Source organism: Anas acuta, chromosome 2 (genome assembly GCF_963932015.1).
Source record: "Anas acuta chromosome 2, bAnaAcu1.1, whole genome shotgun sequence".
NCBI classification, from domain to species: Eukaryota; Metazoa; Chordata; class Aves; order Anseriformes; family Anatidae; genus Anas; species Anas acuta.
The window spans coordinates 73655926-73671442 of record NC_088980.1 but is presented as its reverse complement, the minus strand read 5'-3'; the positions used below and the strand labels follow the sequence as shown (position 1 = coordinate 73671442).

The 15517-nt window shown below is 37.0% G+C and overlaps 1 protein-coding gene and 1 long non-coding RNA gene across 5 annotated transcripts in view; one reads left to right on the top strand and one right to left on the bottom strand.

The window, feature by feature from the left end:
- The window catches only part of CDH12 (cadherin 12), a 579148-nt gene that overhangs the window by 506727 nt on the left and 56904 nt on the right, over nucleotides 1–15517 (top strand). For all 4 annotated transcript variants that reach the window (XM_068670857.1, XM_068670854.1, XM_068670856.1 and 1 more), the window contains one exon: nucleotides 4254–4421. In XM_068670857.1, the coding sequence (XP_068526958.1) occupies nucleotides 4254–4421 (168 nt within the window). The remainder of the gene's footprint in view (nucleotides 1–4253; nucleotides 4422–15517) is intronic.
- LOC137850618 (uncharacterized) overlaps nucleotides 4858–15517 on the bottom strand; it is a 38187-nt gene continuing 27527 nt past the window's right edge. Inside the window, exons 2-3 of the long non-coding RNA XR_011092681.1 lie at nucleotides 8097–8357; nucleotides 4858–5466 (exon numbers count right to left, since the gene is read on the bottom strand). This is a non-coding gene — a long non-coding RNA (uncharacterized lncRNA). The remainder of the gene's footprint in view (nucleotides 5467–8096; nucleotides 8358–15517) is intronic.

The window sequence follows — 15517 nt, the reverse complement described above, 5'->3', positions numbered from 1 at the left end:
TACAGTTTCTCCTTCCTGTTGTACTCAAATGTCAGATTGTGTGTTAAAGAGCATTCCTCCCTGATCAGTCAATAGCTTGGAGGTGAGAGCTATATCAGGCCATTAGTGCACTATCTCAACAGGCACATGCCTCTCCTTTGTCACATGCTCCATTTAGCAGGAGATTGTGTTGCAATTTGCAGACAGCAACTTCACTTTTAAAACTGAAATGTGACTTGTTCAAGTGTCTTGGGGGAGGGAAAAGTATTTACCTTTGACTACTACAAGAGTATCCTCTGACTACTCTTGTAGTCTCTGGACTGAGAGACTGAGATGACTGAGACTGAGAGACTGAGATGGAGACTACTCTTGTAGTCTCCATCAATTTCTCCTTCAAGAAATCCTGGGCGATTAGCAGTGTCCATGTAACTGAAAATTCTGAAAGGAATCTTCCTCCATAACTTGTTTATTTTCCAGTAGAGTTAACTTGTCCAAGTGCATCATATCTGCACATCCAGCATCTAGAAAATCCACAGAAAACGTTTTCTTGAATGAAAAAAACAGCTCCTCATGCTTCTTTGAAATCAGACACCTCTTAACTGGTTTCATACATTCTCCTTACATTGTAATGCACTTCTTACATTGCAAGAGACAGTGAACCGTTAATTCTTATTTATTATTTTGAAGTTCCCCATGACTCCATAACCCATACTGTATTCTCCCCTGGATGTCTCTTTTCCAGAATGAAGAATTCTTTAAACAGAATCCATTCCATAACATTGATTCTCCGCTTCCTCTGGGCTTTCCCCAGTTCTTCTCTATCCTTTTCAAAATCAAAGGATGAGAATGTGTACACAGTGTTCAAAAAGGCAGCTCATATCGATGTCTAAAATGGTTTAATGATTTCTCTTTTGTTCTTTATTCCTTTCCAAACAGTTTCAACCATTGTTTACTTTTTAGTACTACCACACAAAAACTGATGAATTTGTAGAAATTTGTACTATTTCAAGATCTCATTGCACAGTGGTAATGGTCAAAATGCTGACCAAGTTTTTATATGTGAAATTAAGATTGTGTTTGGCATGCACATGACTTTACATGTGGTCCTGTCTCAAGTCATTCTTGATAGATAATTTATTCTGATATTAATCTAGAAATAGTCTCTAAACTGTGACTGAATGTCACAGCTGCCTTTTTACTCATTTGTTTTATTGACCTCATTTTCTGCAGTGATCTGCTGAAGGTAAGCACAACTATGTGAAAGCGGGAGAGCTAGTTTTTATTGCTCTTGCAGGAAGGTTAAATGCATTACAGTCCCAGCTGGAGAGGAGCTGTTGGAGTGGCGTATTTTGAGGCCTCAAATCTCATATGTGGGGGTTACTTTCCTATGCTATGAGATTGCTCACCTGATATTTAAAGAAACTGTGAGGTTTCTTTAACATAAAACACTTCTCTTCAGGCAATCTTTCTTCTGTACTTTCTATTCTGTTACTCAAACATCTTTTTCCCAACCTTCTTTCCACGCAATTTTCCAATGTGTTTATAAGGTCAATACATGTATTCTTATGGATGTCTGAAGTTCTGTCTTAGGCTTGTTCATTCTGGTCCATATTCTGACCTCAGTTACATTCCTGAAATCCAAACTGGTTTCAGTAGAACTATTATCATTAATAGTTATTCAAGAGGTTATTCACAAAACCTGTTTTTTCTTTTCCACATAAGTGAATCATCTGTTGTTGAATTATGGCTCAGTGACTTTGCAGAGTGTATCTTCTGGCTGAGGTAACATGCTTATTATTTTCAGTTTTCAGCAGCTACATTGAGAAGCAGTTTTTCTGTGGATTTGATAATGGTTTTTCAAAGAGAGAAAGTAAAAGTCAGTTCTGTAGCTGAACGGTCTTTACTGCAAAATCTTAAGATGGAAGGATTTTAAAACATTTAAAACACTGTCATGTGTTCTTCACATATCACTTCTATATTAGAATAACCCTTTAGTTTAAAGTTTAGTTATTCTTTGTGAAGCTGCAGTTGGAATACCAAAATCTGTAGTCTTTTATTTCTTATGGATTTCATCTCCATTTTATTCTTCTCTTTTGTTGTGGTTACATAACTTTAAATCATCTTTATCCAATCGATATTAGCTGATGATTTTGGTAGAAATAGCTTTTTTCACTTTTTTTTTTTTTTAGCTATGCTTTCGTAATAGAGTAGGTACAGAAGGGAAAATTGCCTATGAACTGTTAGACATGACAATTATTCTTGTTGTTTTTTTCTGGAGACAAAGACTTCTTACAGAAAAAATATTGAATACCTTTATACTGCTAGACAGGAATAAATAGTGAGTGACTGGGAACTTTACTGTAAGAATGATAGTCAATTCTTCATTTTCTGAAAATCATCAGGAATATTTCAAACTGAGAAAGCCACTCATCTGCATCTAAAACTTGTATAAAAGTCAGGCGACCTTCATCACCTGCTCACAACACACTATCTGCCCATTTTCAATGTTTTCCATTTGCTGTTATTCTGTTTTGCTAGTATAACAAGGAAAATCTTTAATTCTCACAGTTCTAGGCTCCTTAGCAGAGCATACCAGGGATGTTGTAAAATACTGTGGAATGTACACTCTCCACAATACAAAAAATATTAATTAAGAGATTCGACATAGTAATGTTCATCTTATCTACAAAAAGTTTTTTTATTAATATCACTTTCCACATGAATTCTTAATGGTTCTGCTATATTCATGATGCTTATTATGATACCACTAAGTTTTTCAGTATGCTACTCAAATTTTACAAATATGCATATGAACAAGTTTTTACAGTTTGGAGTTTACAATTCAAGATTTCTTTCTCAAACAAAACGATGAAAACTACTGATTGTTTTCTCAAAAGAATAGAGTTGCTCTATCTAATTATTAAGTATTTGCTAGTCATATTCTAGATATATGCAGTACAGTAAGTGCCATGCTGAGGTGGAAAATAGTCGTTATTATTAACTGTTGTTATTAAAAGAGTTAAAAGTGGAGAGAATGGAAATCATTATACAATTCAATTTAATAGAAGATTGTAACAAGTTCCATAAAGAGCAAATTTGGGTCAAAGTTATTCTTAGGCTCTGAACAAATACTATAAGCTGGCAATTCCTATTCTTGTTAACATAGCAGCAGTCAGTTGACAGAAAAATAAGAATGAGGTGTCAAGTTTGTTTCTTAGCATTCAAGATCCATTATAACACCGTGGGAGAGGAAATGCTTTTAAAATGAAACAGGATAATACTAGAAAATAGTGTTTTCTAAAATAATAGTAATTCAGAGGAGGAGAATGCTTCCAATTAATATATTTTTAATTGCACATGCTACCTGCACCAATCTGAACCTAGATGTTTTCTGAAGACTATTGCTAAATTTTGCAATGTAGTATTTACAATAAAATATGTAATTTGCATTTTGCAATGTAATATGCACTTAAAAATTTTTGACAAAAAATATCAAATACTGCTACAGTAGGTTTTAAGAGAAAAACACAAGTGCCTCAAACTTTTCACAATCTCATAAGCTAATCATATGATCAGTACTACCTTTTTCTCTCTATAATGCTTCCTTTTCTTTTATACCTTCTTAACATATCAGGAGGGATACTATGGCATATGTATTGAGCCACCAGATGTCCAAAGTCATGAAAGACTGAGAGTCATCTAAGTAGTTCATTCCTATGATATTTTGATTAAATTTCTTTAAAGAAAGTCTGAAAGTTTTCACTGCATCTATGTGCTGTATCAAGAAGACCTTCTCAAGAAAAAGGAGAATCTTCTAATTAAGATGTCTTTTTGTACAGAAGGAATATTTTCTTGGCCTAGAGTAGCTTGACTGTGATGGCAGGTGACTGGTTTGAAACGATGGAAGTTTCAGACTCTGAAATACATTGGCATCTCTTCCTACACCACCCTACTCTGCACAATACAGCATTCTTTGGTCCTGTTGTGGTGAACCTACACTCACACCATTCACATCCCTAGCAAAAATGCACTATGCTCTGTCAGCCATTTATGTCCTGCTCAAAATGGCATAGCAGTCATTTCAAATGGTTTGAATAGGTTAGGAGTACACCTTTGAAATGCCCAAGTGATTTGTGTGTTCCATTGTGAACTGTTCTTCTATCAACCCTTTATGAAAAGAGACATTCCTGGTCTTAAGAGATCCAATATTAAAATGTAATAGGTTACAATCACAGTCATTTGTTTACTTGTTCTTTCTCTTTCCCGTCTCTTAGGTGTAATAAGAACAGCTTTACCAAATATGGACAGAGAAGTTAAAGAACAATATCAAGTTCTCATCCAAGCCAAGGATATGGGAGGACAGCTGGGAGGACTAGCAGGAACCACCACTGTAAACATAACTCTCACAGATGTCAATGACAACCCACCCCGATTTCCTAAGAGTATGTTGTATTCCAAATGCATTAATTTTCAAAATAAGCATGAGTGAAAGTATTAATGTCAAAAATCCTTTAGATAAGGACCTGAGTTCCAGGAAGAAGAAAAGTATGTGGTGAAAACAATCAGAATATACTGTTGGTTTTTGTTTTGTTTTGTTTTGTTTTGTTTTGTTTTGTTTTGTTTTGTTTTGTTTGTTTGTTTGTTTGTTTTTTTAATAATACAAAGTTACACTTGAGAGTATCAGTTTTTAATGTTTAAAAGGAAATATATCATCATTCTGTAGGATCAGACTCAGTCTGAGAGTTCATTTCCTTTATACTTTAAAAGAGATTTGGGAAGTAATATTTTGTAAAGGGAAACTGGATGATCCTCTTCAAATGACAAAAGGTTATAACCTGATACCTCCAGGTGCAAAAAACAGAGGAGAACTGCCTCATGCCAAGCATTATGATAAACAAGCACAGATTTTTCATATGTCTTGGCCAAGAGGATTATGTCTGTCCTTGAAAATACTTACACCCTCAAAATAGCAATCTTCCATGGCAATTTATAGCGTTCCATATCAATTACTTTAAATGAGGCTTTTCAGAAATATGCTAATTTAAAGAGTTTCGTAGTCTGTGTGTAATTAGCAAAAGGATTGTCACTTACTGTTCTCCTTCAATTCACTGAAGTTTTGTATGTTCTGTATCTTTGAAATGCAGACACTAATCAAGCATAAACTTTGATAACTATACCAAAACAATTAGCTGCAAAAAGTTGTTGCAATAATGTTAGAACATTAGCATGAATTTACAGTAAGATCAAGGCTGCTTTTTAATTTGTAGCTCTTTTCTTGCACATGAATTGTTATTCCACTTCATGTATTACAGATGCTTCCTAGGTACCAGACCATATCCAAAATTTCAGTTTTCTTTCATATAAAAGAAAGTTCTTACCCTTCCTACCCTCATTATGAAAATATACTGCATTTCTGCAGGAATGGAAGAATGACCATGCAAAGACTAAGGTCCATGTGTCCCGGTCTTCAGTCTCTTACAATGATATCTGGAGGATACATATAAGAACAGACCAAACACATAATAATAATCCAGAAAATCTCCTCAGTTTCTTACAGGTTTAGTCTAGATGATGTCTTAGAATCACAAAACCATAGAATGTTGCAAGTTGGAAGGGACCACACAGATCATTGAGTCTTACCCCTGGCTTCAGGCAGGACCACCCAAAAATCAGACCCTGTGTCTGAGAGTATTGTCCAAACACTTCTTGAACTCTGTCAGGCTCAGTGCTGTGACCACTGCCCTGGGGAGCCTGTCCCAGTGCCCAGCCACCCTCTGGGTGCAGACCCTTTCCCTAACCCCCAGCCTGACCCTCCCCTGTCCCAGCTCCATGCCGTTCCCTCGGGTCCTGTCGCTGTCCCCAGAGAGCAGAGCTCAGCGCCTGCCCCTCTGCTCCCCTTGTGAAGAAGCTGCAGGCCGCCATGAGGCCTCCCGTCAGCCTTCTCTACTCTGGGCTGAACAAAGTAAGGGATTTCAGCAGCTCTTCATACATCTTTCCCTCCAGATCCTTCAACATCTTTGTGGCCCTCATGTGGACGCTCTCTAATAGTTTTATGTCCTTTTTGGTGCCCCAAACTGCACACAGTGCTCAAGGTATTTACTATATTTAACAACCCTCAATGGATTTTTTTTACATCAAGTTGCCCAGTTGCTTTGTAACTCATGTAAAATTTCAGAGTCCACAACATTCTATGCTAGTGAGTTCCACAGATTAAACATATATTCCACAAAAAACAGCTTTCTCTCATTTCCTTTGAATTTCCTTTGAATTTCCCCACCTGCATCCCCACCTGCATATTGACCTCTTCAAATAATTCAGAAAATGTTGCAAAACATGACCTTTATTTAGAATAGCTGTGTTGAGTTTTCTTCAATAGGGGTTATTATCTGTGAGTCCATTAATTCTGGTCGTACTATGTTGTCCTGCGTGTCAGGCATATCCATCTTTCATTCTTTAGCACTCCCTGAAAATCTTTGAAAAAAAAAAAAAAAGACTTCTGAACACTGAAAAGTCAGTGTTATGTTAGCATCTCCAAGTCTTCATGTGTCACAGTGGTTTGAAGCAAGATATTACCCATCATAATAGTTCACTTATTTCATCCTTCAGGCTCTTGGGCATATAGCAGTGAATACCAATGATTTGTCTGTTGTATACTTGTATAGCTAATCTAACCTTCTCTCATGAATCTCCCCTAAAGATTTCCAGGATAGAAAAATTCCCCAGCTTTTCTACACTGAACACACACACACACACAACACACACACACACACAGTGTATTAAGCTTTACACTCATGATCTTCTCTTCTCTGAGTGCTTCTTTTGAATCTTGATTTTAGGCTGGCTTTACGCAATTCCTCTCAGGCTTTTGCTTTCAGTTGTCTTTAAAAGACAATTATTAGCTTGTTTTCTAGAGATTTATTCAAACTCGTTTATGGTCTTCTTTGTTCTGTTTTTATAGATAAAGAAGATTTTATGGCTCTTTCCATTGTCCTCCCTGAGCCACAACTTCATTTCTTTGAAAGATGTGTTCTTCATTTTATTAGCTATGTTATTTATCCTTACTGACTTGTTTTTTAATGGGTGTTGCGCATTTGCTGTAGGTCTTCAAAATGTTGTCCCTAAATAGCATCCACACCACCTGCAGTGATTTAACTCTCTCGGTTCTCCCATTCAGATTTTTTGCAGCAATATCCCTCAATTTTATTTATCATCCCCCTTTACTTTATTTAACTGGGGACGACTATCATGTAATTTTTTCTCTTATCGTTCCTGCACAGATATTGAATTTAAACTCATTATGTTTGCTGCAAAATTTAGATGAAATACAGAAATTCTCCTGACTAGCTAGTGGTAATAATGTTAACTTCTTTAAGTCTTATTTGATGTAGAACTTCCTTTAACAGCTACCTTTCCTCCATTGATAAGGTCTATTTTGCCTTTCATGCATAGTTTGCTCCTTGATACTACGCTGCCTGACTGATCTCCCTCTTTACTTCAGATTTCTAGCACGCATATTATGCTGATACTTTTGTTTAGCATTAGGCATTAAAGCTACACATACTAGTTCCCATTCTAAGCCTATGTCTTTATTGTATTTTTTTCTCCTCTTTACTGTACCCTAAATTGTATTTTGTTTGATTTACTGTTTCTGCATTTTCTGCTTGACTACTATCATCTTCTGTAGCATTCTTTAGTGCAGAATGCAGAATTCAGGTGACTTCACACTTTATCTGAACAACGTGCTTTAGCTTTTTTTTTTTTTTTCCTTCAACTGTGTGTTTTTCTGCACCTGTAAATTTCATAAATGCTTAAGCTAGAATCACAATGACCATAGGAAAGTTTTTAAACTTTATGAACCCTGTTTTTCCTGTGGATGAAATGATCTTACAACCTTTACAGACATCCATTCTTTAGCAAGTGTCTTTACTTTCTGGTAATATGAATCCTTGCACCTTACACCTTTGTCTCAGCTAGGCATTAAAGCTTTGCCTTTCCACCTTTCTTTCCCTGACTGTATATAATGAGACAATTTCACACTATGTTACTCTGGATACCCTTAACTTTAGCGTTTTGCCTCCCAGGCTAAATTTCACCCCCAAGCCTCTGCCCAGACTTACCTTATTTTGCCATAACTCACATGGACTACAGTCACTGTTGACTCCTTGTGTATTTTCACATCCTGTCATAACACTTGTGAGGTACTCCAGCTCTGGTCCACAAGCATCCACCATCAGAGGGTTTCTCTGAAATAATGTTCCCACTGTCCTCATCCTCAGTGTTTGGTAGACCACCTACTGTTGCAATCTGTCCCCTCCTTTCAGCTCAGTCTCCTGCCGTTGGAATGGTGTCACAGGCACAAGAGGAAATAATACATCTTCCTGGAAATGGAAAAAAAAACCAGCACATTGGCAAGTTCCTTGGGCCCAATGTTCTTTCCTGTGTCTGATTTTCAGTTGTACATTTGACTTCCTTTGCAGTCAGGGGCTTTAGTCATTTTCTGTTTCATTGTATGTCTTCATCTAGTACCATGTTTCAAAGAACCACACAAGCCTCACATATGTCAGTTTTCATGAAACAGGAATTGTGGAATACATCTTCCTCTTTGAAGAAGGTAGGCTTGAGATCTCATTTCATGCGTGCACTGTAGCTGTGATGTCTTTGTCCAATTGTTGCTATGAAGGAGCAAAAAAACCACAGGAGACCAAGCTTGTCCTCTGCTTTGCACACTAATAAGGTTTAAAATCTTTTCTTTCTATTATATCAAGTATCACAGAAGATGAATTATAGCAGGGACTCTCAACAAAACAGAAGAGAATATTGGAGGTTCATGTTGATATTGAAGGTAATAAATGTTTAGCATGGCTTACAGGCTGAAACGTCAGCGTGGGGACTCCATTGTACTGGAACAACTTTGATTAAGGCAGACAGTTACATGAAACATTTCCTTTTTTTTCAGCTGTTACCGACATTTATATTCTCATAAACTAAGGACTGCTTCTTAATCAGAGCAGTGAAAGTGAAAATCCTGATCAACAGTGATTTACTTAGCCCATCCCACTTGGTACATGAGATGGTGTATAGTGTGCCTGGAATTTGCAAAGACTCATGGCTAATTGCAGCTAGACAAAAATAATTAAAAGAAAAAAAAAAAAAGCTGTCTATAAATTTTATTTCTAATATCGTGAATGTGATTTTTAGTTTTGCTTTTTGAAAACATTGCAGTGATTCAAAGTAACTACCTTCCAGGAAATTTAGTTTGTTATTCACTTGAGCTAAAAGGATACTGATGCAGAATTTTAATTTATGTGAAAAATATGACTTTACAGTTCAGGCCTAACAAGACCTATAGATCTCACTGCTCACAGTGGGAATTGAGACCTCCAGTATCACGCTTTTCATCATTGGTCAACAAAGCCAGAAAGTCCAATTGCAAGCTTAGAAAGGGGACAGAAGGTCTATTAACACTGATTGCTACTGGCTAAATCTTTTTGCATCTCATCAGGACTACAGTTTCACAAAGTGCTTATACCAAACAGGTAATGCTATAGAATACCTTATCGAATAAGAAGACATTCATTGTCACAGAATGAAGTTTGCATTTATTTTCTGAACTCAGGTAAGCTGAAGAGATTTCACAGCAGAAGTGGGAGAGCATATATTATTAATACTTTGAAGTAGCTGCACTGATAAATAATAAATTACAAGCTTGGAAAAAAAAAAACGAAAAAAAAAAAAAACATCATGGAACACCTTCATCTCATTGAGGGTCCTTTAAGAAGACAGGCAGGCTTGGATAGGATATCACTTTCTGGTGATGAAAAACACCTCTCAGTAACTATCCTGCTGAACATGGAATTTTTTATTTAGAACCTGTGCTTTTGAACATATTCAGTGGGGAACCCCCACCTTGCATGTCTCACAGTAATGAGATGCCTGTGTAACAAAGGGGAAACCTCTACATACTATGTATTTCTGTCAGAGTTGTTTGACCTGCAGGTATCTATTGGCCCACATTTCAGAAAACTGAGAGACTTCAAAAATTGATATTTTCTTGGTAACTAGAAGAAAAAATGTATTTCAATGATTTTATTCATATAAATTTGTTTCAAAAACTATTTTATATATGTCTTGCCTGACTCCTCATTAGGCATGCTGACTTTTCTGCATTGCTGTGCATGTTTCATTACTGACGGTAAAATCATGTCATAGAAGTACAGAGTCATAGAATCACAGAATGGTTTGAGTTGGAAAGGGCCTTAAAGATCAACTAGTTCCAGCCCCTGTGGCACTAGTTCAAGGTCATACCCAACCTGGCCTTGAACACTTCCAGGGATGGGACATCCACAGTCTCTCTGGGCAACCTGTTCCAGTTCCTCACCACCCTCAAAATGAAGAATTTCGACCTTATATCAAATCTGAACCTATCCTCTTTCAGTTTAAAACCATCACAACACTCCCTGCTAAAGAGTGTTTCTCCCCATCTTTCCTGTAGGCCTCCTTTATGTATTGGAAGGATGCATTAAGGTCTTCCCAGAGCCTTCTCTTATCTCAGCTAAACAATCCCAACTCTCTCAATGACTCTTCATAGAAGAGGTGCTCCACGACTCTAATGATCTTTGTGGTCCCACTCTGGACCTGCTCCAACAGGTCCATGTCTCTCTCTTGTGCTGGGGTCTCACCTGGGCAGAGTAGAAGGGGAAAATCCTTCCTTGACATGCTAGTTACATGTGTTTCTATGCAGCCCAGGATATAGCTTGCTTTCTGGCCAAATTGGCAAGAGCCAATTGTTGGCTCATGTTGAGCTTTTCATCCACCAACACCCCCAAATTCTTCTCTGCAGGGATGCTCTCAATCTGTTCATCACCCAGATGTACTGGTGTACTGATGAACTAACAGAACTTGTTTGTACATATTGAAATACCTGTTTAATTGCAAAACTTGATTCATGCCAAAGCCAGAAAAAATAAGTCAAAGAATGAAGCAGAATGTACTTTTCGTATCATAGTAACAATATGTAAGTAATTAAATGAAAATTTGATATAACAAAACATTGCCTTTGAACAGAGAAGAGTGGATAAAAGCTGCTTATCTGTAGGCATGCATCTTGATTCAGAACAGAACTGGTAGTTCAGAAGGCAACTGGCAGCCTTTCTCTACACTTGATAAGTAAAAAGACAACTCTGTACATTCATCCTTGATGGGCTAAGCCTTAATGCATCAAGTATTAGACCATTTTGAGCTAGCCAAAAGGACAGTTGTGGCATGTTTCCAATTCTTAAAATAAGCTTCAAGAAAGGATGGATGGCTTATAGTTACTTCAACATTTAAGTAAAAAAGCTGTATAATTAGTTGGTAAGATTATACTTTACGGAATCAAAGCAATTAGGTGAAGTGGTGGATTCATATTTTGTAAGGTTATTGTGCTTCAGTTTTCCTGTCTCTCATTTGTTTACTACTGATGACAGAGTGACTGTGAAAGCAATTTAGAGAAATAAACCTCTGTATGCTAGGCAATAAAAACACATGGGAATGGTCTTAGTCAAACGAATAGTATGTTTTAAATTTTAATATGACATAAATATCCTTATAGAGGATAAGGCCCCCATATAAAAGAAATACAAATAAGTTTTAGAATGTGTACAGTTTTTATTCTGATATTGGCAAATAAAATATCATTCTCAAGTGTCTTATGATATCAGCGGTAAGTTGGTTTTATTTTTAAAGTGTTGATACTCCCTTAATTTACCTTTTTTGTTGTTTAGAAGAACTGTTTAGCTAAAGATATGTTTTATCATACCATTTCCTACTCATAGTGGGAGTCAGTACTGTTGGGGAATGATTGAAAAGTATTTTTAATGGAAGTTAAATTAATTAAGGTTTGGACATGATGCTTGAATTTTGTCTGCCTGTGCACATCTTGGCTTTTTTTGAAAGGAGAAAAGGGGAAATGGGAAAGGGGGAAAGGGGGATAGGGGGAAAGGGGGAAAGGGGGAAAGGGAAGGGAAGGGAAGGGAAGGGAAGGGAAGGGAAGGGAAGGGAAGGGAAGGGAAGGGAAGGGAAGGGAAGGGAAGGGAAGGGAAGGGAAGGGAAGGGAAGGGAAGGGAAGGGAAGGGAAGGGAAGGGAAGGGAAGGGAAGGGAAGGGAAGGGAAGGGAAGGGAAGGGAAGGGAAGGGAAGGGAAGGGAAGGGAAGGGAAGGGAAGGGAAGGGAAGGGAAGGGAAGGGAAGGGAAGGGAAGGGAAGGGAAGGGAAGGGAAGGGAAGGGAAGGGAAGGGAAGGGAAGGATAACTAGAAAAGCACCTCTCTGATTCTCAAAGGACAACTTGTCAGGACTGTGTGGAAACCCTATTCAAAATGTTACAAAGGCTGCAGAGCAATGACTAGGCATCACAAGGGCCATTCATTGCTATCTTTGGTCTTTCCAAAAGCATCCTGAAGAAATCTTGTTTGCATAAAAGAGTATGGCTGATTTCCAGAAATGCTAACATGCTTGAAAATAGAAATGCAGCTAGTCATCTTTCTGATAAGGACATCTTAAATAAGGCAAGGTTGGATTTGGATTTCAAGAGTGGCCAGTACAATGCATTTCACATAATTGATTAAATTATTCAATGGAGACATCAAAGGAAAAAAATCTTAAATACAAAAGTCAGCAAAAAGGACAATTCATGGACCAGGAAGAAAAAACAAAAACAAAACCAAAAACGATATTTATACAATTTCAGGAATTTCACTGCAAGAAAAAACATCTTTATAAAAATGAACTTTTTTTTTTTATTGCTTAGTTATGTAACCTTTGTGTGCTACTTGAATTATCTAGATGAAATGTTATCTTGTTCTATTTTCTCTCTCTCATTTTTTTTTTTAAGTTGAATATTTTAATACATTTACTTCCAAGTATTAAACACTATAGAAATATTCTGGAAGGTAAGAAATCCAAGTGCTGAACTTGGAATAGCCAGGCCTATGCATTGCTAAGCATGCACTATGGATTGAAAACTTCTATCACAGTTATTTATATACATATATTCAATTATCTCTAGGAAACTTAGTGTACCTCAGAAATTGCACACACAGTACTTAGCACTGGTTTTACTATATAAAAGCATGCAATTTTTTTTTTTTCTCCCAGTAAACTCAATGCAGCAGATTGCATTCATGTCGCTTTGTACAAGCCTTGCCTTAGATTTTGCTATAAAATCGGGTTCAGATGCAGACTGCAAGTAAAAGGTCACAGGAAGAAAAAAAGAATAAAAATCTTATAACCCACTGTTTTGGATGAGTGGCGTACAAGAGGGAAGTTGTTCAGATGATATGTTTTTAAAGATTTCAAAACAATACAATGCAGGTCACTCCCAGTAATAAATTAGACGTTTTAGATAGGGAAATATGGCTTTCTGTGACAGTCCTGTTAAAAGCTGAGCTTGGTATACAACACTGGTACCTTCATTGGCTCTAAAAATTAAAATGAATCTATCTTACATTGATTAAGGAATTTGCAAAGCAGACAAGATGCTCTAATTCAGTTCTGGCAACTGATGGCTTATTTTATATCAAATGGTAACTATTTACACATTACAGGTAGACTCATTGCAGACTAGCCTCTAGGCAATGATTAGGTAGTAGACCAGGTGAGACCTTATTTTGACTCAGAAAGGGAGTGAAAATTGAATCCTGGTCTACTGGTCAGAAAATATTAAACAAGCCTGATTCCCATTTACCTGTGAATGAACTAAAAATGCATGAACATACCTTTTACTCAACCATTTCAAGGTGTGATGGAAGACAGCAATGCAGCAATGCAAAGGGTCCAGAAACAGGCCTATGCAATCGTAAACTGATCATGAAAACAGCAGCCATGCAGAGGTCATTGTGATTTTGGATTGTAATACCAGCGAGACACTTGACTACAGCCCTAACACCAGCAAAGCAATAGTCAAATAGCATGATTGAGTGCATGAATAAATGCCAGCAGACCAGTATTTGCACAGTGCTCTTAGACAAATCAGAGGAGGACTTAGGGTAATTCCTCTTTGATCCAGCTTCCTTCCACATCACATACCTCTGCACTATTGGCTTCTTCATCTCCCCCTCCCCTGACTTTCTCATTCCTCCTTGCCTTATCTATCCTAATATTCAGCATGCACTCTTGTCTGTCTTATCCTCAGGCACAAATTAATACTTCATCACATTTTCATCTTACAACTACAACATGGCCATCTCCTCCTCCCAAGTGCTTTTTGTTTTTGTTTTAACTCCCTAATAATTCAGCTAACATAACTATCCTTTGTTAAAGAATAAATTCCTTTATCCTAGAAGCTACCACTTCCAGCTTTGAGTCTCTCTGCATTTTGCTGTACTGAGATCATGGGTTATAACCATCCCTCTTTATATCTCCATTATGCTTGGTATGTTCACTGCACTGTTATCACAGCGATGCTTTCATCCTCTTTCTATTTGACCCACCTGTGTTAACCATGCTTGTCTGCTAATCATACAAATGACTACACTACCACATAATCAGTACGAATAGACATTTTTACTTAGACTAAGAGAAAAAGGTACACATCAGATAATTTTGTTTCACACTGAAGACTTAAAGAGATGTGAGGGTGTCAGGGAGGGCTCCTGAACATGTAAATCGTCGATACTGATAACATTAGGACAGTCCCTGGCACAGTTTTGGCCAACATCATATAAAGCTTTCTCAGAAAAGCTTTTGCAGGGCTTTTGGAGGCATTAGTATAGATCAGGAACTCTCCTCTGCAATCCCTTTCCACAAAACTGACCTATTTTGGTGTGGGTAAGAGAATTTAATAGCATAGAAATAGCCAGCTAGCTTCTGGGCTGCAGAATATAGCTGGGTAAATAAAATTTCTTTGTGCAGTTGTAGCTTTTTTGAGCTTGTGATTTGCAATCAAGTCCATGCAGCTTCCCTTTAGACATAGCACCTGACAGTTTGCAGGCATCTGTTGCTATTTGTGTGTGTGCAACATAAAGAATGAGTTAATGCAAAGTTCAATTTCTGTTTATATTTTTGCCAACTTTCTCTTATTTTTCTTTTTTATTCATTTCCACATCAGAATTCTTCAAGCACTTTCACTGAGTAGATTTGCCCAGAAAGTGGATGCACTCTTAGTAAAAGCTCCCTAGAAAGCTCTTTTGTTTTGGTAGCTGTCACTGTTGCATGATCTTGATCATAAAGCATCTTCATGAGAGAAGCATTTGTTTGAGACTGAATGATGACAGAAAACGAACAAACCAAACAAAAATCCAAACAAAACAAAACAAAACAACTAAGGCATAATATTAAAAAAAATAAAACTGAGAATTAAATATTGAGTTACCATAGAATCTCAAAAGAATTAAATTCTTAATTATATCTGCTACACTTTTACTGTCACTGATTTTTTTAACTTTCTGAAGAATGCATAACTTGTAAAGGCTAGTGGACTATTTGGAGTACTGACTGAATTAAATAAAACCTCTTCAAAGCTCTAAATGAGAATGATTGAACCCTCAGCTGCAAAGCAGAGCAAG